This window comes from Coffea arabica, chromosome 6c (genome assembly GCF_036785885.1).
Source record: "Coffea arabica cultivar ET-39 chromosome 6c, Coffea Arabica ET-39 HiFi, whole genome shotgun sequence".
Classification (NCBI taxonomy): Eukaryota; Viridiplantae; Streptophyta; class Magnoliopsida; order Gentianales; family Rubiaceae; genus Coffea; species Coffea arabica.
Window position 1 is genome coordinate 22,638,094 of NC_092320.1, and position 24,203 is coordinate 22,662,296.

Consider the following 24,203-nt stretch of genomic DNA (forward strand, 5'->3'; position numbering starts at 1 on the left):
TATCCCTTTTTTTTTCCTCTTAAAAATATATTTTTAGTAAAAGCATCGCAACTTGCACGTAACTGATAAAAATCTAATAATCTTGTTTTTCACCAAAAAGGAAAAGAAAAAAGTTACTCCCTCCGTCCCACTTTGATAGTCCTGATTCTTTTTTCACACAGTTTAATAAAAAGTAGTTAACTTTGTTGGAACAATCAATTTAGGTAGCTATTTTCCTAAAATACCCTCACATTAATTAGAGTACAACTTTATGGGAACTTGAATTGATGGTAAAAAAAGAATCAACTCTCATTAAATGGAATAGGTTTATAGTAACAATAACTTACATTGAATAAGGGTATTTTAGGAAAATTAAAATACAACTACATTTTTCAATTGGAAAGTGGACTACGATTTGGGACAGACGAAAAAGGAAAACAGGACTATCAAAGTGAGACGGAGGGAGTATGTGTTATATTACGCAAAATCTTGAAAACTTATTACTTAAAAAAAAGAAACACCGAATGGTTGCAAATGTGTCTTAAAAGTGCTTTTATCCTTTAAAAGTATATTTTTAATAAAGGCATTGCGACCCGAACGAAACAGGCTCGAGCACTGTTGTTGTGTATAATCACAAATATGTTATAGATTAATTAATAGAGATAATTTTATATATACTTATAATGTATGCACTGTCGTGGTTGAATATTAAATTTAAATTAATTGTCATGCTTTCAACGACGATAGTATATACACTGTCAATATATAAAAAATTAATACTAATAAAAAAGTTAATTAAGCATTAGTTGGATCGAATCATACCAAACATGGCGATTATGAGTTATGACATACCTGAAACATTAATGAGCAAAATTGGAAAGCAAGTCATGGGCTGGGGATTTAAAAATTACAAAAATTTCTCAATGATTAATTTTTCAAACCTACCATTATCTATTTCGCTTATCCCAAAATTTTAAATATGTCCGCCACCTATTCGTTCAAAACTCAAGTGGTAATTGAAAATCTCATGTGACAAGTGGTTTTTCTAGCGAGGCACCTGCTAATGCATTTAAAATTTATCTAATTTATTATGTACATACACATATTAATAATTATTTTCATCTCTTGCATTTATATACTTTTCGTATTTAATCTTGTCTACTGTCCCTTATATTTATTTACTTTTTCTAATTAATCTTATATTTCTAAATATATGACACGTAAAATATATTTTAACTAGTACTCAAGAGATTCTCGTAGACAGACCCATATGGCTAGAAATATTTCACAATTTAATTAGATTTAAGCACTAGCTGGAATTTTACTTTTTGGAACCAAGCATTAGTTGGATTGAAATGATACCAACCATAGAGATTACGACATGCCTTAACGAGCAAAACTCAAAAGCAAAGTTTTCACACCACAGGCTTTTATATCTATAGCAAATCTCACTCCAATAATGATACATACCAGAAATTTGCCAAATTAATTGCATCATTAATGCTCATATTAACTTCTTAACAAATTTATGTACGTGCCCATATCATCTTAATTAAGTTCTTCCCACATTTGACATCTATTATATTATTACTTGGCCCACCCAAAATTCTAAAATTATGAATTTTCCCCCCTAAAAATGTACAAAGAAAAACAAAAAGGAGATTAAACCGAGGAGAAGAGTTATGGGGGCTCTCTATCCAGGGCACCACATTACAAGGTGATTGGGTCCCACATAGATGGCTAGCGGTTTTATTGCACTTTTTGCATCACAGTCACGTCAGTTTAGCAAGGCGTGACCAGTAAATCAGAAGTCGAGTCGCCGAGTATTTTACTATTAAACTCAGAAATCGCTGAAGAACGGACACGAGTTCGGCGGCCAATAGAAGAGAAAAGCGTCTGGTTCAGAAAATCACACGCTGTCACAAGCGTACAAAAACAAACGCAGAGTCGCACATCAACACGTGAAACGCGCGTCACTGTAGTATCATTCCAACAAACCCAATCCTCAAAAAAGTCCAAAATCCAAACAACCTTTCTTTAGAAATAAACCAAACAAAAAAAAGGAGTTAAAATGACCTTTTTGATATATATATATAATAAGTTCAAACCAACTTTATGTATTTAAAAATCTTAAGCAATGCTAATGAAATTAGTAGAAAATATTAAGGTCAGTTTGCTTGTACTTTATTAAGAAAAAAAGGAAATAAGAAGAAAATGTTTTTATAATTTGTGAATTAAATGGGCTTTTATACATTTTAAGGGCAAAAATATATATATATATATATATATATATGTGAGGGCTATTTCTTATTTATGCAAATAAAAAAGGCAAAAAGCTATTTGAATTGAAAATTACTACTTCTCTTCCTTTTTCAAAGTATATTTTTTCCTTTTCTTAGAGGACTATGGATTGATCTTTCATTTTTCTATAATTCGAATTATACAAATTTGTCCATCAATCACTTGCATGTACTCGCAGCCAAAATTGAGTCACCACGAAACCTAATTTTGATGTTATTATACGATAATACAACAAATTGACATGGCTACATTGTTTGGTTAATCACAGTAGCGTTATTAAGTTGCTTTAGTTATACTTTCTTCCTTTCTCACGCAATTCTTCTTTTGAACAACAAGCGTTTAATTGTTCACTTGATCACAATCAACTAGATTTTTAGCGCAAAAAGGAAAACTTAATTATTCTACGATCATCAAAATGAGCGATCGTCTAACGAAAATAACTTACATTAAATATCGTTAACCTATTTATCAAACACAGAATTTCCAACTCCATACATTTCCAAAATCACAAGATACAACCCTAATTAAATCAATCGCTCATTTATGACTCTTTTGGATTATAATTTTCTGATAAAAAAATTTTATATTTTATATAAATATATTTTTCAATCATCATTTTATGTCATATGTATTTCTACAAAACCTCGAGAAAACAAAACAGTAATTCAAATGTACTAGCTCAGCTCTTATCATGTCCAATGTGCTCCGAATGGGCAAAAGAGAGAAAATGATGAAGTCAATTTCCAAGAATTGGAATGATGGCCCAACAATGTTGACATTTCCAAACCATGGATGACCAAAACTATAAAGCCACCAAAACCATCTCTTTCTTTTTCTTATTTGTCTCTTATCTTGTTATAATGAGATTAAAAAAAAAAAAAAAAAAACACACCTCTTCCCCTTGTTGAATAGTACGACCACTAGCTAGTTACTACAGTAATAAAGTAGTGGTAGACCAAAGGAAAGCAAATATTATATGTAAAAGTAAAACCGCTTTGAACCTTCTTTGAACCCGCCCTTTGTGCTGATCACCTGCCCTTTGTTTTCACCCTTCCCTTTTATTTCCACAATAAAAAATAAATTACACAACGCTGAAAGACAAATAAAATAAAGAAAAGCCAACAACATTTTTCTCTATCCGTCCTTCCTCTCAACAGCATCTCCTGTATTATATTCAGGAGAGAGAAACTAAAGGAGATGAAAATTAAAATCAAGCAAATTAAAAAGGAAACATAAAATCCAAAGAGAGAGAGAGACACACAGAGAGGGAGAGAATCTCTCCAACTTTTTAACATATATTCTTCTCTGAATTTCTTTCCGTCAATTAGGACATAAACTTTTTCTGGATTTCTCCATTCATTATTTCTGAATAAAATCTTCATTCCATTTTCATCTACACCTGATCAAAGCCCTTTTTAAGGATTTAGATTTTCTTTCTATTTTTCAGATATATATATATATATATATATATATTCCCAGAATAGGTGGCTAATACAGATTTACTTGGATTTTGTTTTTTCTAGAATTAATAATTGAAAATTCATTTTGTTCCTTGATATCTGATCATCTGAAAAAGTAACTGATAATCTGTTTCATCAGATATCAACAGTCTATTCAACTTCTGTGTCAACACTGAAGGATAATCAGAAGTTTTAGTCCTTTTTCTGATAAGAATTGTGTTGGAATTTGAGTCTTTTGATTTCTGGGCTTCATCAAAATCTGATAAAGATTGGATTTTGATACCTGGAGCTCAAAAAAGACTCGATTTTGATATCTGGGTTGTGATCGGAATTTGATTTTGAGGCCTTGATTCTTCAGTCATGGCCAAGACTTCAGGGCCTCTTGATAAATGGAGGGACTATTTTTTGACTGCAAATTCTGATATCTTTTGTATAATTGAGAGAGCAATTACGATTGCTTCTATTGATTCTCCTAAAGAGTTCAAGTTGAGAAGAGATCGAATCGCTGAATTGCTTTTCACATGCAAAGTAACCAAGTGTTTTGGCTGTGACAAGCTAGAATTAGCGGTACCAAATGATGGCTGTGATGGGGAAGAAGAAGAGGAGGAAGAGGAGGAAGACAAGTGTAGCAGTGAATTTGGCAGGAGGACTGAGGATGAGGAGGTTAGGACTAAAGAAAGCAAGGTGAATTGTAATGAGATTGATAATCATGGTGATGGTGATGCCGAAGAGCTGGAAAGGAATCTGAATCATCAAGTTAGCACTTACAGCTATGGGGATGCTGAGGCATTGAGTGATGAAATTGAGGAAGAGTCTCAGAATTTTGGAGAGGTCAAAAGGATCAAAGAGATTCTTGAAAACAGTGAAGATGAGGTTTAAATCCACCTTATCCTTTTCATTGACTTTTTCTCTTGCATCAGTTTACATTTTTGTGTGCTATTCTTCAGTTCTTTTTAGTTTGATGGGTATTTGTGTCGATGAATTCCGTATATATTTTGAACTGTTTTTTTTTTTTCGGCTGAGATTTGGTGTAAAGAATTTTTTTTTTCTTTTTTGTGTTCTTGAGGTGGAATGTGGCTAAAATATTTAGTAAGCATGTTTGGTTAATTTGGTTAATCTACGAATATTACATTTCATCAAAAGGATCAGGAACACTTTATGTTACTGCTTCCTGTTTGTTCCAAGTGAAAATTTGCTTCTCCTAGTGCAGGTGCAGATTAGGTTTGTGTGATTTGACTATATATGTTTTTCTTCATGTAGCTCGAATGATCTCCATGTGATTAGTTATTTTGATTGGTTGTTAGTTTCTTTATCATTTCATTGAGCTGGTTTTGACTGTTGGTGCTCTTTTGCCACAGCCTGATTCAGTAATATTTGATTCTCTAAGAAGGCTGCAAATCATGGCTTTGTCTGTAGAGGTTTTAAAGGTTTGAGCACCCTTGTCTCCTTACTAGATTTTATTTGCCATATGTCTCAGAACTAGTTCTGACTTCTTTGATCTTCTAGCACTTATGCTGACATATGATATACTTAATTGAGATATTTTTACTTCAGTCAACAGAGATTGGAAAGTCTGTTAATGCTCTGCGGAGACATGGATCAAAGCAGATTAGGCAGCTTGCAAAGACACTTGTCGAGTATGAAACTCCTGCCTATTGATCATTTTTTGGAATGATATCATTTGATGTGCAAATCATTGCAAGAAATAGAAAAGAATAATTAGCAAATGTTGTTCTCGTGCTTTTATACGTATAGATTCGTTCCTGTAAAAACGAGATTGTGTTATTATTGACACATTTCGACACACATCGTATTAACTGCTTGACTTAACTTGTCGATCTCTAAATTATGCTTAGATATTGTATTAATTACTTTTGTCGATTCCTGGGTTCGTTTATAAATGCGTCCAAACTTTGTGCATTGCCTTTCCTTTTTGCTCTATTCTGGATTTATTTTGTGTGATCAGAACCATATGAACAGCAGAGATGCCTCCCACTTCTCATAAAGTTAGGCAGGCCTCGTTGTCTTTGCATGCCATTCTGTTCAAGAATGTGACTTCATTTCCTTTACATTCATATCCCATGCTGTTAAAGAAAAGTTATGTATTTTCTGTTTCTTTCATTGTGAATCGCAGTGGCTGGGTGACCATGGTAGATGAGTGGATGAATGCTACAGCAGCTATTGCAAATGGTACGTCTGGATTTATGTTTTCCAGCTTAATTTGTTTCCCATTTTATTCTTCAATTCTCACTAAAATCTGAGCTTGTTTTGCCTTGTGATTTGGCAGAAGGAACTCCAGAGTCTATGAAAAAGTCTGATTTAGTTAATGAAGAGGAGGGGCTTCCTTCTCCTCCACTAGATGAAGGATTTCTCTTTGCATCTCAGAATATTTCAATGGAGCTCTCACAGGTGGGTTTATCTAAATTCATCCATAATATGAGTAGTTTGTTTTCCTTTTTTGCTTATGTGCTGACTGGATTTTGTAAAATTGTGTTTTCCGGGATTGCTATCTCTGAAGTTCTTTGACGGCATGGATGATGATGGAAGTGAGTTGACTTTGTGCCATTCTGAATTTCTAGTTTGGTTTTGCTATTCGGTTCTTTATTTGAATTCCCCACTAATGGTGATGTATCATTTTGATTGGGGACATTGTTTCAGATCCTCAAAACAGTGGGGAATTCAACAAGAACCGTGACAATGGCAGAAAGCCGTCGCTGGAGAACCACACTGTTCCAAGGCAGAAACAGCAAATTCGTGGCAACTTGATTAGCCCTCCGAAAGACCGGAAAGGTGAACAGATGAAGAAACAAGATGCTGTAACAAAGAAACAGGAAGCGGTGATGAAGAAACAAGCAGCTGTGGCAAAACCAAATAAGCCCTCATTTGGTGAATCTGGGCCAGGCAGACCTGCAAAACCAAGCGTTGATCAATACCAGATGAAACCTCAGCAGAAATCTGATAAGGGAACGAGTCAGAAGAGGGAGTTGCCTTCTCAGCCAAATGTGAGTATCATAATTGATCACATTTAACTTTAGATAGGTTTGGATTGCTGATTTTTTTTAACAATATTACATTTTCTTTAAACTAGAAATTGAGGTCTTCAGATGATGCGGCTGTTCGATTAAAACTAGAGGCCTCGAAAAGGAAGCTTCAGGAGCGCTACCAAGAAGCTGAGAATGGTTAGTTCTTTCATTCATTCCTCTTTGAACCTTAAATATTTTCAGAAATGAGAAATCCATTGGAAGTGCTTGTTCCTGAAGTTAAGGATACACCAAGGATATGATTCAATGATTCTATTAGTTGTTTGAAGAGTTTCTGTTTAGTCTAACAGTGGATTATGGATTCTCTGACAGCCAAGAGGCAGCGAACGGTACAAGTAATGGAGTTGCATGATATCCCCAAGCAGAATCTTGGCCATAGGAATCCAAACATGAGACCTGGCAACTTCAATAGGCACTGGGGTCGTCGATAGGTCCCAAACCTACTGGCCTTTCAAAGACAGTTTTGTCTATCCTCCTTTGCAAGTCAATTTGGAGAACGCTAATACTTCCTGTATATGGCGTTGACTTGCAGGTGCATCAGAGAATTGCATCTAACTGCTTGATCCTTACATTGAGGCCACTCTGCTTCTTGGAGTGTGTTATTTTCGAGAATAGCGATATAAATGGATGCTTAGACATCGGCTTTTTTCTGGAACTGAAAGAAGGGTAGGACATGATCTGCTCTATGTCCCTTCATTGTAGAGGACTAATTGAACCCCCTTGACTCTCTCCAGTCATTTCCCATTGTCATGGATAGGCCAGACATAAATTGCACAGAATGAGTGCACTTTGTTAGGTGTTTCTCATGTATAAAAACTTACTAGACATCAATACAGATTAAAGCTAATAATAGCAGTTTGCCTTTTGTAGGCAGTTACTTTTTGTTGTAACTTTGGCAGATCTTAGAACAATTCCTGTGGTGTAGAGAGTGTAGTAAATCTTCAGAATACCTGGCAAGTTAGCCAAATTCAGTCTTCCTTATCAAGGGAAGGTTAAAACTATTGATGTGCAGTTCTGCACTTATGGTATGTGGCAAATCTTTTTGGCTTTTAGATCCACTTGCTTGACTCCTTTCCTCATTGGCCTTTTTGGGGGACAGAAAGAAGAGGAGGGGGTAGGTGTAATATTTTTCTTTTAAAATATGTTTACCATCTTTCCTTCACCCAACCCTCAAGCTAAAGGCACAAATCCCACTCCATTTTGGACAACAACCTTTAGTGGTGACTTTCTAAAAGTTCCCCTCTTCATTTCCTCTCCCCATTTTTTTTTTTTGTTTTTTTGAAAAACTCTCTCTTTAGCAATTTCTGATAGTTGGCTACTGGTTCCCACTGTGGTATTGGATTCATAATGGAGAGGCCAGTAGGAGAAGCATGTCCATTTCAATTTGAATTGCAAGCACTCATCTTCCCATGATGTAGTTTAGCAATCATGTTACACTAACAATTAGCTTATTCTAAGATATATAAGTGGCTGTAAAGTGGTCCAAGAAAATTAGACTAAATCAATGATATTACCTCTATTAGGCTCAAATAGATTGAATGCAGGTAAGAAGACAGCATGGTCCACTTCAGTGCATATCCAACTATGTTTCAGACAAAATAGCCTTTTCCAGTATTATTAAATAAAACATTTCAGCATTAGTGGCTAATTTGCCGCATTACTATTTTTACTTAACTTGTGGATAAACTTTTCTTCAGTTTGAGATTTGATATTAATCAAAATACAATATGAAATAATCTCTTTTGAAAAATACAAATAAGTACATCTAGATAAGATAAGAAAATAGCCCAACTCTAATTTCTTTCTCTCCTCACTTATCTGATTAATCCCCCAACCCTAACATCTTGTAAAGCAATCTCTCAATAGACTTTCGCGTTGCTAGAAATGCTGTTTTATTTTAGTTGATTGAAATTTATTCATGATGGATCATGGAAGTGGGACCATATAATCTATTTTTCTAAAGGGTTTTTTTCAAAAAGAGTATTAAAAAGACATTTTTAGGAAAATAATCTGGAATTAGTTGAGTATCATTAATTTATAATGCAAGCAATGATTGCACCCACCCTTAATATCTTTTATTTTATTAAATAATTAAATGGTTTGTCTAATGGGTGCTTATAGGGTACTCGTTAAGATATATTTCACACGTTAGATTTTTAGAAATATAAAATTAATTAAAGAAAGTGTATAAATGTAAGGGGATTAATTAGGAAAAATGTGTAAATGCAAGAAAAATTAGTAATTGTTAGATTTTTAGAAATAACAGGTGCTTATAGGGTACTCGTTAAGATATATTTTAGGCGTTATATTTTTAGAAATATAAGATTAATTAAGGAAAGTGTATAAATGTAAGGGGATTAATTAGGAAAAATGTATAAATGCAAGAAAAAATAGTAATTGTTAGTGTGTGTGTTTTTGTATATATAGGTTGGATGGAACGTAGGTATGTATAGGGCAACCATTAAAAAAATCCATAATTAAAGTACCCTTTAGTCACAAAAGAACAATTTTTTTAGTACTAAAACCTCATTTATTATATTCAAATACTTGCTTACTATAGCATATTGATCACAAAAATTTACTCTCTTTAGCCCACTATTTTTGTTGCAAAAGATTCTGTGCAAGTTCTTGATAAGCTCCTTGAAAGCTAAAATGTTTCAAAACTACCCTCATTTCATATGGCTATTGCAAACGGTAAAAAGGTTAAGCAAAACCCAAGTGATAATTGTGTCATGAGTTTGATTTCTCTACAAAAAAAAACTAATGAAGAAACTTTATCATATGACCTAAAAATATAAAGTGAATGAGATTATTTCAAGTATCAAGATCATTTTCATGTAATTCTTGATTGTGAAGAAAAACCCCAACAGACCGTCAAACTACCAAATGACTTTGTTCGACGAATTTATTGGCAAGGCAATGCATTTTCCATTGCCTTTTTGAGATTACCAATTTATGAAACATAATTGGGCAAAAAACTGATTTGGCCCTCAAATTTTCATGTGTACATTTTTAACCTTCCAATCGTTTAGTATAACTGTTTCGGCCGTCGAACTTTTTCAAAGCGGACACTTAACGTCCTCAGTTCATTTGACATGTCAAAGCCAATAAAGAAGGCACGAAAGCTACATCATTTAGAGGTCGGTGGAATATTAACTACAATTTTGAACACTCAAAAGGTAAAATGATATATTTAATAGTTGAAGGGTAAAAATTATTTTTTTTAAAAAATGCAAAATTCGAGAATCGAATAGGCATTTTTCCCAAAGTGATTTTATTAGGGTGCATGCAATTGCAAAAATTCCCCTATGTACACCACCACAAAGTTATGAATTAGTTACTCCCTCTTTCTCATAAAATTTGTCATGTTTGCCACTTTTTCTTATTTTAAATTAATTGTCATTTTAGAAAAGTTAATTCACATTTTTCAATAAAACTTTATCTTTACCCTTCATGTGGTTCGCCACTTATTCTCCATAATTATCAATTCATCAAATAAAAGATGAAAATATAAGAGAAAAGTAAAAATCATCTTTTCTATTAATATCACTATGCATAAATTGCACGTTTTTTCAAAAATAATAAATTTTATGGACGGAGAAAGTATCATACTTTGAAGGTAGACTATCTCACCAACATGGGATCCACCAAGAAGTCCACACGCATCCCATTGACCAATTAATTCTAGCCATCACTCTAGAATTTAGGGCCCTACACGATTTTAGATTCCAATATCCTTATTCATTTTATCTCATCTATCTATATATTCCTTTTCTTCACACGCTTACACTGGCCAGATTGTCCCTTGGTCCTTTAGGGTTTAGTGGCTTAACTTTTTTGACTCTTTCTTTAATGTATTGCATACTTTTTATCTGCCCTTCAAGATTGTTGAATGATGCGAAAGCATCTATCCAGACTCCCTAAAATAAAAGATGCGTGATGTAACTTGTAAGCTCTTTGCATCTGCCGTTTTGAAGCATCAAAGTTTTATGACTCTTGATTTTTTTTATCTTTTTATTCTGTAATGCATTGAGGGTGAACCAAAACTACGCATAGAAATTGTCAAAACACAAAGAGAATAACAGGTTCATATTCTTTTTTGGTGCATTAACAGGTTCATATTCTTGAACCGAAACTAACCCATTTTTAAGTTTAAGACTGGCTAGTTTAAGTGGTAAAGATATTAGTCAGGTGATCATGAGTTCTCTAGTTCGACTCTCAAATTCTCTTTTTTAAACCTTTCCCTTTATAAGGTTTAAGGTTTTTCATTGGACCCAAAAAAAAAAGAAGAAAGAAATTAACCCTTTGATCATCCATTGTTGCATACACATTTCAGCAAAAGAATCAAAGAAAAAAAACTGCTTCCGAAGAAAAGGAAAATGTCTATCATATTAGACTTGGAGTTCTTAGCTATGTATGCTGACTTATAATGGCCTTAAACCATCCCCCACACAAAAATAAAAAGAGTGAAACAACTTATTGTAGTATTTATTTAGTACTAACAACGTAATTTGCGCCTCTGAGAATTGGAATCTTTTTACGGGAATCCCTAAGAAATTTATAAACCTATACTAGAAACACAAATCTGCCTCTTAAATTCATTAAGTTAAATACATCAAATTTGGAGCAAGAATTAGACTAGAAAAATAAATCTGCTTTTGCCATTAGCATGATATTACGTATGTGAAGTTACTAAAAAAAAGTACAAGATGAATAATGTTCATTAAACATTTATGTAGATATTAATATCCATTTTCTCCGCTATTGTATTGCCATTCTATACTTTTCGACTTAGAAGAAAAAGAAAATTTCATAACTTTACAGCTTCTTGCCTAAGTCCTAAGCCTGGTGCCTCGTGGAAAGGAAAACTTGCCTTTAGCCCTGGGTACAAGAAAAATTTTCTGTGCCTTCAAGAATCATATTCATGAACGACAAAAACAAAAGGTCCACAGGAATTGTTATCTTTATCTTCACCGTACTTTCAACATTTTCTTTAAAGGTACATATTCAGTTGGCAAGTCATATATTTTGGTTTCACATCAATTGGAAGAGTATGATAACCTAAATTTAATTTTTTTGTCAATATTGATTCGAAAAAGAAAAAGGAAAAAGATGGGGATAAGCTGGAGACCATGGAGCAACACATTTTAGAACGACAACTTCCTACTTATTTCTTGCTCATGGAGGTTTAATTTCTATCACATTTCATCAACACTTGATCAAGCTAATATCTTACATGATACAACAGATGTCACTTCACCGTCCATACTCTCAAAATAATCAGATTACAAATTTTGCCATATTTGAAATCTTTACGAATGTTTGTGCTCTTATTGTTGGTTGTTTTTCTTGCAAGGAAGCAATAATAAAAGGGACTTGACATGTGATGCAGACTAAAGAGACAAGAGTGATTAGTGGATTTGTCAATTTTATTTCCCGTTCTGTTTGGTTACCATTAGTTATTTAACCACGAAATTAGGTACTGTTTATGTTGATTAATTTGTAAATCTTCTAGTAAGCAAGATTACAAGTAGGGGAAGAAAATGAGAGTAGAAATAGTTTATTGGCATTTTTAAAAACCACGGTAAAGCCATGTTCTATCTCCCTCATCTACAATGGTTAGTTTGTTGGCTATTGCCCTTTATAGCGTGATCAAGAGTTTGGTACGGTGCTAACCATCAAAAGATAGTGACAATAATTTATATTTAACAGATTGGCACAAAAAAATCAGCACATCCCTTAATGTCAAAGTATATGAAAATAATGCCTGGAGGCCCTGAACAAGAAAAATTGTAGTAGTCAAACAGATTGCCAGACCACACTCTTGCTCTTTACTGTTTGAAAAAGTTAAAATTTGATGCTTCATCAAGTCTGCCATATTTGTAACGAATGAAACACCAACATTCACAACATTTATACGCCAAAGTTGTTCATTTTAACAAGGTGTTATGATGTTTAATAAAAAGTTTAGAACAGTTACCTTCGTTCTCAAAATGATAGGAAGAAATAACAGATTCCCTTATCAAGATTATTAAAAAGTAAATAAAAACAAGATATCTTGATGAAAAATCCAAGCCAAATACATATGTAAATCTATCTTACGATTAAGCACATTCACGTATATGGTCACCGTTATGGATTTATAGTCCGTGATTGTCATGATACGCTTGCAAAGATGTTAGATGGAAAAGTATTGATTTACTAATGCCCTGTTTGATAACCCAATTTAACACTTAAATTTAATGAATTCGGATCTTATCATGTTGAAATACATTTGATGACAAAAAATTAAACATCTAAATTAATTAAGTGGTACTGAATTTTCTAAACAAAACTTGCTTCCAAAAAATAAGTGATGAGTTATTCACTTATTACTGAATGTGATATACACCCAAGTGTCTCATATTTAGTATTTAACAATTCAATAATTTAATATATTCAAACTTTAGATTTTAGACTTCAGTTTTTAAATTTCAATTTTATCAAATGCACCCTAAAAGCTATGGCCAAAGAAATGGATAAACTGCTTTCTAAATTGTCACCAAGTGAATAGTTTGATGTTCATGAAATCACCCCCAACATTGATATTTCTAGTCAAAAACCTCTTTCCATATTTTAGTGAAAAAAAATTGGAAAAAAATCAGATTAGGCTTTTTCCTGCCTGTAGGTCCAGTGTCTATACTAAAGAAACAAAAATAACTCTAGACATAGTTATCGCTATGGGAATTTAGGCATTATTTTGATTACTCAAGTACAAATTGATCAGATCACATATGGTACTGAACCAAAACATAAAAATGGGAGATTATTCATATTTTGGTTTCATCAGTATACTGACCAATTCTTCTTGATACAGTGACAGAAATAGAAAATCTAATTTTAGGGGAAAATGCATACGCATATAAACTTTAAAATCAAGATAAAATTTTTTTGAAAATATTGGTTGGGGGGGGGCAGCAAATAACTTAAAATACATAGAAAATTTTCAAATTTCTTAAAATCTGAAAGGGAGAAAATATGAATTTTGAGAACTCTGCCCTTGCTTGATATTGAATATGGATATGGGATTGTATCTATAGTTACAATATCATACGCCAGACCCCTCACTGAAGGGCCAGTTGGCTGTCCTAACTTTGGCATCGGGTCCTTGCACCTCTGAAGCCTTTTTTTAACCAATATTATAAATGAATTCAGAAACATAGATTACATCACCTTCAAATTTTGGAGGAATTCTTTTTTATAAGAATTTATTACGCTAGTGGTGTGCTTAATTATTACAATTGTCTTTTTTGAATTGAACCCTAAAATGAAGCTGTCACTTCGTCTCAATTAGACAGCAAGGGATAAGAGACATCACCATCTTCTATTCTTATCCACAAGTCTCCAAAATCATCAACATTTTTGTAGTAAAAATAAAATAATTCCATGGTCTTGTACTCGTGGAAACAATGCTAGTGTGCCATATTATGAACAAAAGGAAAAGTATACGCATAAAGCTCAAATCAATTTGTTGAAAGATCACGCAATCAAATAATGTTGAAAGTGCTATGAATTGTGGCCTTTCATCAAAGTGATGCGACCTTAAAAAGAAAACACAAAGATGACTAATCGACATCTGTTCTTCTTATCCTTGTTGCATGGTTTTGAAAATAGCCCAAAATTTTTGGATATGGAAGTTGGTTAATACTTGCAAATTTTTTGCCCTCTATCGATTTGGTTACCTACCCATTGGAGATAGCATGTTTAACAAGTGTTTAACAAATACATGAGCCCTTCAAACAAATAAGAATTAGTAAGCATTTCCATTTGGATAAATTACACTTGACGCCCCAAAATCCTTCTCCTCTCCCCTCCTCCCCGCCCCCTCTCAAGAAAAGAATATTTACACACTTGTATCACTTTGCCCCTTCTCTTTTTCTTTTTCTTTTTTTTTATTTTTCTTATCCGTTTCCATTTTTCTTATTTTCCTCAACATAATCAAAATTCTAACAATTATTTTCCCACCTTGCATAAATTAACAAAATTAACAGAAAAAAGAGATGGACATATAAGAATAGAGGGGGATAAGTGTAATCCACCATTTCCATTTTAGGTGACAAACAACAAAATTTTTAGCATGCACAGTAAAAGAAAACTTGTACTAGTTGGCATCATCAATTGCGCATATAGAATTATTCTGAAATATGACTGATGACCAAAATATATGCATGCATTATATGAAATTGACCTTTGAAGGTGATGGAAGGCCTTATAGACAATCTTCTTTAACAGTATCCTTATTCTACTATAAAAAGGAATCCCCAAGTGCCAAAAATTATAAAATTCCTACAATGGATGCCAGATGCCATGACAACTGGTGCTTTGGCGGCCTTGATGCACCACCCTTTTTAAGCTCACCAATTATCCTTGGCAACATTGAACCTATTGTCCCTTGTTTTTTTTTTGGAGTGGTTGAGGGATAAAAAATCCTTGCTGTCTAGGCTAATTAATGATAGAAAAGGAATTCCAACTAAAAAACATGATCACATGTTTGGCTTAGCTGAGCCTCATGGTCCTGCTCATTTTTGAGCTCCTAATTCATCTTCGGATACTGACTTGTGTCACACATCAAAATGCTATGCAGAAAAAAATAATAAAGAAACAAGATGAGATGTCATGATCTTTGTCACTATTGTAATGCATGTTTTATCTTTGTTGCTAACATGCAGAAAATGCATTTCATTTTCTCTCGTTAACATGAGTGACAACTACATTTTGCACAAAGTTCAATGGTATTTCAAGTTCATATGTCTCTCTCCATACCCCCCCACCCACCACCCCCCTCCCCCAAAAATAAACCTAATTTTGGATTGTCACATTAATGTCCCAGCCCTCTTCCACCAAGAATAAACAGTCTTTTCTAGCTCATTAATTTTCATATTAACAGATGCTGTGAGAAGAGTCTAGCATAAAGTCAATGAATACATCCTTTGGTTTTGATATACTTTTGTGAGGTAACATATTCAAAGTTTGTGATAGTACAAGCAAAGCAATTTTTTTGAGCACCCTTCAATGAAAACATGCTGATCGAAACTTTTATTTACGTCCTTATATAAAAGATTAAGATGTCAAAGTAGTTCAATGTTGTGAATCGCCATTACTTTGAGAAATTGAAATATTCCAACTTCTAAGTAGTCTGGGTTTGTTTGGATTGAACATTATTTGTCAAATTATATCTGCTTACATCATCATTACAATTTCCAACGCACCTTTTTATCTTCCCAATTACCTTTTTATCTCACATACATCACATCACAAAAAGTGCTACAGTGAAAATATTTCAAATAACTTACAATCCAAACTAAGTTTCGTAGAAGTCAAATTTCCTCCATACTATTTTAACAAATTCACTTAACTTTTGGACTCATATTAATACGCATGACCAGTTGCATCTCACCAGCGATTACCACTTAACAGTACAAAAAATGAAAAAAAAAAAAAAAGAAACTTTCAAAATTGAAATTGGACTATTTTGTTCTAATCAATTTATGCATAGTGGTTGATAAAACTGCCCCTCTTCTTACCTTATTTCTTTCTTTCTGTTTTTTTTCATGGTTCTTCTTGCCTTATATTGTCCGTTTGCAAATATTTTTCTTTTTTTAGTTTAGTTGGATCAGCATCTTAGCTCAACTTGACCCAGCAGCATATGGGCTAGTTTTGTTGGGTCGACATTTGCTATGAACAAAAGTAGTAGCAGTTCAATTTTTAATAGGGAAAACTTGATTTCAATTATAGGTTTCCCATTTTGTTGCCATCAGTTTTGAATTATTCTTCCAACTTGCTTCTCAGATTATGATTCCTCTCTTGTCTTTTTTTTCCCCCATTTTTAGATACTTTTTAAAAGATTTATTTTTTGACACTAATGAAAACATTTATTTTATCAATGAGATTTGGCTCTCAATATCCTCCACTATCAATTTAAAATTATGAAGCATTATTGACATCAATGCAGTTGTTCAGCATTTACTTATTTCATGGATATTATCCTATCTTTTGAAAGGCAACAAATTCATATATTTTATCTAGAATATTTGAAGATCTTAATTTTCTCAGAATATATATATATATTACGTTAATTATTTCCATTCATATTTGGGTAATTAATGAAATTATCTCATACATGTTAAAATGGTACAGTACACAATCGTTGGCGGGAATAAAAAATGAAACAATTACAATAAAAAAAAAAGAAAATAAACCTAAGAAAAAGGAGGAAAAAAAAGAATAATCGCTTTAACTAATAGAAGTAGCATGTAAGTGCTCATATAAAAGATACAGAAGAAATGAATTGAAACTAATATTTAGGTACAAGATGCTCCCTGTAATTTGAATATTTTAAATATTAATTTTTTTAAAAAAATATTGATTAGATGGCTTAATGGTCACTTGGAAGTGGCATTGTTCATGAGTAGATGCAAATTGTTTATGAAGACAGCAAAATGCGGCTACCTTTATCTTTGACTGGTTAGCTGTAATCAATTCTTCTTTATGTTTAACTTTTTCAAATTAAATAGCATCTTCAGATTAGTATTGGATCATTCTTTTTCTAGCATTATTGTCCCCTCTATTTTCAGATACAGCCAAATAGTAGCAGAAAAAGAAAAATTGTTCGAGCATATGCATTCAAAAGACAATAATGGATTGCAATAACTTTTTGACCATTTTTCTTTCGTCCTTTAGAGTATTATGTTCACACATTCACATACGAGTGACGGATAATCAAGGAAAATGGGATTGCTTCAACATTCAACTTTCATCTGAACCATTTCTTTGAATATCAAGGCATTAAAACTTATGTAGTCAATTGAACCATCATAATTAAGTCAATGGACCTTAAGTCTCTACTTCAGTTAGACCTTAATCAACCACTGGGCCAATGGCTCAGTGGCCACCAGGGAGGGGTTTAAATCCCTCCTTGGATTGAACCCTCACCTGCAGCGAAAAAAAATCTAAGAGTTATGCCATAGCACTCCCTTGGTCTAGTTGGATCTGTATATCCACTAGTCCCTTATCACAGCCTCTTTAGGCTCCCCCTTCCCCCTAGATCAGGATAGAGTAAGTTATACAAATGTATCGTTGCTGACAAAAAAAAAAAAAAAAAGTTAGACCTTAATCAGCTATTCACTTGCAACAAATTGCAAATTTTGAAAAAGAAAGAAAAACCAAACCGTGTTCTTTGAAATGGATGTAAAACCCTAACTTCTGGTAGTGGAAGAAACAAAATAGTTCACGGGACCTCAACTTATGGTTCTTTAGTTAGTTACATCTACTTTTAGTCCTCTTCTCTCTGCACCTTTTTACATCGTTAATGTTGAGTATCAATACAGAAAAGGTCCAAATCACACGATCTTGCAAAAATAAGACAAAAAAAGAGGAGAAATGAGGTAGTAGTTTTAGAGCCATTTTAATACTTAAGCCAATAAAAGAGAAAGTAGTAAGGAGGGGGGGGGGGAGAAAGTAGTGAAGCCAAGCAAGCTAGTGACAAAAATGAAGAGATTAGTTGCCTAATTTGGTACGTAATGTGGGGTGTTTATAGACTTATAGATGCATGAAGTGGTGGTTAACCATCCGTCTGACATGACTATATCATCATTCATCCCTAATGAGTGGCTCCTAATGCCATGAATACTTTTGGGTTTTCTTCGTACATGAATTTAGGTATCTGTGAGAAGGGTGAGGCATAGGGAATGAGATGTACCAGCAACAAATTGCAGTTATTAAACAATGATGTAGTGTTTGAAAAAGATATGTGCTTTAATTTAGCCATTTGTGCTAAGCCTTGCTCACAACTTTTCTTGGTTAAATCTTCCTTTTTTTTCGTCAACCATCAAAATTTACTCTGCAGCGGAAGGAGACTCCAGTTACATTGTACAGGGAATTAGAAAAAAGATAGACTTATCTAGATTAAAAGGATACTCTGATATACTTTTTAAATTTTTTTATTATAGGGCACGAGATTTAAAACTTCGGACCTACAGTCTAAAGAGGGATTTTAAATCCCTTCTAATGGCCTGACTTGCCTAAAACAAGTTCATTTCTTGATTAAATCTTCCTGATTGTTAATTTTGATCATTAGCAGGGTGAGATTGTTAGAGAGATTGGTATATTATGTACCAAATTTAGTTGGATATCCTTGAATCAACCAATGACGTGGCCACCAAATCGGCTATGTTGACTTTCGAAAGGATGTGGGTTCCATGTACCAATAGGGCATTGCCGACATCCCACTTCTACATTTTTTGTTATTGTTACTTATTTTCTTTTTCTTTTTTTTCCTTTTGAGGAAGGTTAATACTTAACTATTTTTACATTTCTAGTTTGAAGTTGGTTGAGTGAAAAGACAAATATTCACAAAGTTGAGTCAATATAAAAATTGGTAAATGTTGATTCCAAGAAACCCTGGAAATAGCAGCAATGGCTCCTGTTGACCCTCGGAGGGGAAAAATTGGTACCTTATAATTTGGTTTTAATCTATTATTATAATTTGTCAAAAATGCGCAAAAGGCCTACATAAATTTTTACTTGGTATTTGGCACATTTCTCTAATGTCAAATTTATAAATTATTTATAATTTTTTATTTCTATATTAGAAAAAATTTTAATTAAACCACAAAAGGGCATGACACAAATTTCAAATTGAAGGATAGGGCATGGTTTGAATTTAGAAGTCAATAAACGAAACTTGAATAGATTTTCCTACAAATGATCCTATTTCATTGGTTTGTAGTAGCTCAATAAAGTATGTCAAGATAGTAGAGTTTCAACCAATTTATTCAATTACGGGTAGCATAATTTAAATATTGGTTAAAAGAAAATTGAGTAGGACGTTCAGTTTCTAATCCTAATAATGTACAAGTTTTTCGTTCATTCTACGTTTTATTCATGTCTCAATGTGAGTTTACTTGATATTGTTATCGTTATTTAAACAAATAACGAATATAGAAAGTTAGAATATATGTCTACTATATCTTTAAATGATGTGTCTTTATTCATGTGTGTGTGTGTGTGTGTTTTCATCTGTTAAAACTCAATCTAATGAAAGTTTCCGGAGCATGTTCTAGTAAATTATTTCATCTGATTATAGATTCTGATTTTAATAATTAGGTTTTTGGTATTCTTATTTGCTTTTGAATATAGGATTTGGATTTTTAAATACCCAAAAAACCTAAGACACAAAATCTACCAAAAAGTAGCTTTAGTTGATTGTAATTTTTTTTTGTGACGAGCCACAATTATTTTCGAGCAGATAAAAAATAGTCGACATGCAGCAAAAAATGACTATAAACCCTTTTTTGGGCTGTAGGAGTGCCAGTTATCATGCAGATTAAGTGTGACTTATTTTTGGAGATCTTATATATCTATTTAAAAAAAAACGGCCCACTATTATTCTGGGCAATGAGGATCCAAATGTCAAGATGGGTCTATAATCTTCTGCCACCGCAGTTACAATCACCAAATTAAAAAAATAAAAAAAATTGATTTTCTCTGTAAATTTGCATGAGGTACAGCAGGTTATATCTGAACACATTTACGTTTCCTAGGCTATAGGAAACAAACATCAAAAAGATTTCTCAAACATGGAAACGGATTTCTTTTCAATTGATTTATATTGCTAAAATAATGTTCAATTGGTTTCAAAGAAAGCCATCAGATAAAACATTATAAGCTCCTTCTCAATTGTTACAAAAGTTCGCATTTAATCTTTTCTCTGTTCATTCTCATCTATAATCATTTCCTATGCTTCTGCCATAGTAGTTCGGGCGTCAATCGAATTCTATGAGTCGTGTTTTAACAAGTCCAAATACGTCTCAAAAAATAAATGGAGCTTTCGGACTTTTGGCTAATTGATTAGAATATTAATAGTTGACAAAAAGTTCGGTCAAATATGGCTCCTTGGCTGCCTGGTATCAATCCATGCCCGTCACTCCTATATGGCGCAACGGTTAGCAAATTTTGTTTTTTAAAAAAAGTCCTTCTGGCCGTCGCACCATGGAGGAGCGACAGTCAGAGATGTCAGAAATTTTCTGACCGTCGCTCCTATATGCCGCGACGGTCAGAAATTTTTTTTTTTAAAAAAAAATCTTCTGACTGTCGCGCCATGTAGGATCGACGGCCAGAGAGGTTAGAAATTTTTTTTTTAAATCTTCCTGGCCGTCGCGCCATGTAAGACCGACAGTCCGATAATTTAGAAATTTTTTTTATAAAAAATCCTTTAGCCAAGCAATTTAGAAATGCTTTTTAAAAAAAAAAATCTTTGTACAATTCAATTGGGAATTTGGCAAAAATTTTTCTGTAAAAATTATTTAAAATCAAAATTTTTAAAAACAATGCATACAGTTTGACAAAATTTTAAAAACAAACATTGGGCTCGCAAGAATTTTAACATTTTAAAGGAGACTAGGTTTAAAAAATTTGATTCATTTGTTAAAGGATTTAGGGGTTTCTTAAAGAATTAATGTTTACCATTTTAGCAAACTTAAGTTATATAACATACGTAACTGTTATGATTTGTTAAATTTAGAAAATGATTTAATAATATGATTTAAGTTTAAGTGATTGCGTAATGGATGAAAGTATTGCTTAATATTATTATGATTTGTTAATTTTAACTTTATTATGTATAATGCACACAGAATGTTAAAGGAACCGTAATTGTGTCAAAAAATGAAAAATTATAATACGAATTACGATTTATATATTTAAATTTTCATATAAAATGTAATCATATAAAAAGATTAATAACATATTTGTAGAAATGAAGAATTACTTGCGTGTCATTATTTGGTATACGATAATTAGTTTAAATAATTTAATCAATTAAAATAACTGTAAAACAACTAGTAGTTATTTGTTTTGTAGGTATTATCCTATAGGGACCCTTCTATCCAATTATAGGGTTTAATAAAATAACTTGTACTTCTCTATTTTGAAAATGTTTAACGTTATTCAAATTGAAAGTGATTGGATTAAACAGAAAAAGTAGACAACTAAATTAAATTAAATGCCATGTGAAATGCATTAAATGGATGAGATATAAAACATCGTCGAAGACAAAATAATATCAATGCCTCGCAGTTTTCTTGTCTTTACCCTTAGCCTTGCCCTTATCCTTCTCCTGAGGTGTCGTCAGGGGACAACAATATCTAGTAGCAGGCCTTCTTTGACGATTACGTTGCACTCATTCTCCGATAACTAGTGCAGGAACTTGTGGAACAGCAGTAGATGGGCCATAATCTTCATCTGCGTTATCAGAGACAAGGGTATCCTCGCCTGTTGACTCAGCTGTCCCATCACTATCATCAGTGTCTTTGGAACGATAGTTGTGAAAATTTCCTGGAACAGCATGTCCTGACATGCCCATTGGTTGGGTTTGAGTAGGCATGAACATTGTCTGACCAAGAGTACAATAATCCGGAAGATCTACAGTAGTAGAACCACCTCCCGTTGCACCAATCAAATCATATATTTGGCTAAGGTCTGCACATAAGGAACCCCCTAATGTAGTGGCATCGTACCCAAATACAGGTATATGCGGCGAAGGCATGAATGGTGAACCAAATGCGGGTACGGGCGAAGGCGTGAATGGTGAACCAAACGTAGGTACGTGTGGGAAAGGAGTGAATTGTGTACCATAAATAGGAAAGTGTGGCAATTGTGTAAACTGTGGCAAAGTCGAAACCGGTGTATGTAGTGATGCAGAAAAATGTGTACCGATCGGCCTAGTGCAATTTTGAGGGTCCACTTCAGGGTCACGATGCTCTACTTCGTTGTCGTCCTCATCATGCAAACCATGCTTGTGTCGTCTAACTCCGCTGGTAGATGTTCGAGCTTGACGAGAGACATGTCCAATTGGCCTCTCATAGGGAACATGCTGAGACTGTGTTTGGGTCTCAAATGGGTCCCAATCACCAACTTTCATATGATCGTATTGTTGAAGGTGCTGCATAGACCCTAATGCACCATCCACGATCGTCAAAAGACGCGGGTGAAAAACATGTCCTGGGTCATCAAGATTGAGGACTTCATGCGACTGATGTCCAATGCGCTACATGGTATCCATCTGATATAAAGAAAATAGACAAATTAATATAGTGTACAAGATTGACTAGGAAATGAAAGCAAAAGGCATACATATTGACGGAGTGAAAATTGTAGGAGTAGTAATTACCAGATATTCAAGTTGTCCTGATACTCCGTAGAGCATGTGCCCAGACTACGTCTGCTGATGGATAGAAGACGTAATGTACAAGATGGTGTGGTGGTGGTACCATCTGAGATACTCTTCTAAAGGTTTGAATGTATTTGTAGGCTGTCACTGGACCTCAGCTTCGTAGCGTCGATCCCAATAACCTATCCAACTCTTATGAAACTGAGCCTAATTTCTTCCTGAAAATCCAGCTAGACCAAGTTGGTGCATTAGTGTCAATTTGTTCAGGAATTTTTTGTACCATGCCGAACTGACACATCACTCGATCTGGACAATAAAACTCAACTATGTGTCAAAATATCAAAGGTACCTTTGCTCGCCATATACGCTCTCCCCGTCTGCAATACGCAGGTAGAGATGACAGTAAGTCACCACGATATGGCATCCAGATGAACTGATAGAACAGGAAAAATAGATACTCAATACTCATTGCCTTGAATAGAAATTCAGTGAAATGCAAATAATAATTATCCACAAAATAATAACATTCCTGATCCATTCTTAGCAACCCTATCTGCTCTCGATAATACACCGCAGGCTGACCAGGAGGTTCATAATCTAAACGATCATCTGCACATCTCCCACCTCTTGGGTAATCTCCAACCTCATATCAAGAATGTATATCAGGATGAATAAGTGGGATTCGCTCCCACGCCCAAAGCTACTCAATACCAAGGTAATTTTCAGTGAATAAGATGCGTGTTTGTCGCACCCCATTTTTTGTGATGGAAATAAAGTATTTACAAAAGATGTGATTTATTTAAAAATAAGTGAAAAAGGATCTAAAATGGGACTTTCAATAATAAGACAATTTGGGTCCAAAATTTAGTCTAAAAGGGTTTTTAAAAAAAAAAAGAGGAGTCGCCACTTGGTATTGAGTTTGGATGTACCAAGTCACCCAAAAGTGTTTTTTTGAAAAAAAAAATAAAAAAAAAAATAAAACCCTTTTCGACAACTCCAGATCTTTCAAAAATAAGAGAAAATGGGTTCGGGAGTCACGATTAAAGAAAGGGAAGGCAAATGTTAGATTAACTCAAACCTAAGGCACCCTTTTAACCTAGTCTAAGCTAGTTGTGAGATTTAGTCAAAATTTTCCTAATCTAACCCTTAATTTTATCACATTTGGATGTTTCCTACATGGATGCAAATCTAAATCTATAAAATATCGAAAGGGAC

General features: G+C 33.6%; 1 protein-coding gene across 1 annotated transcript; it reads left to right on the plus strand.

The window, feature by feature from the left end:
• Nucleotides 1–3,757: 3,757 nt before the first annotated feature.
• Nucleotides 3,758–7,809, plus strand: LOC113723435 (probable mediator of RNA polymerase II transcription subunit 26b). Its single transcript, XM_072053305.1, has 10 exons — nt 3,758–4,613; nt 5,099–5,167; nt 5,295–5,377; nt 5,875–5,930; nt 6,028–6,149; nt 6,259–6,286; nt 6,399–6,742; nt 6,829–6,919; nt 7,094–7,212; nt 7,314–7,809. The coding sequence occupies exons 1-9, from the start codon at nt 4,101–4,103 to the stop codon at nt 7,210–7,212; spliced, it is 1,425 nt and encodes a 474-aa protein (XP_071909406.1). The 5' UTR covers nt 3,758–4,100; the 3' UTR covers nt 7,314–7,809.
• Nucleotides 7,810–24,203: the final 16,394 nt, after the last annotated feature.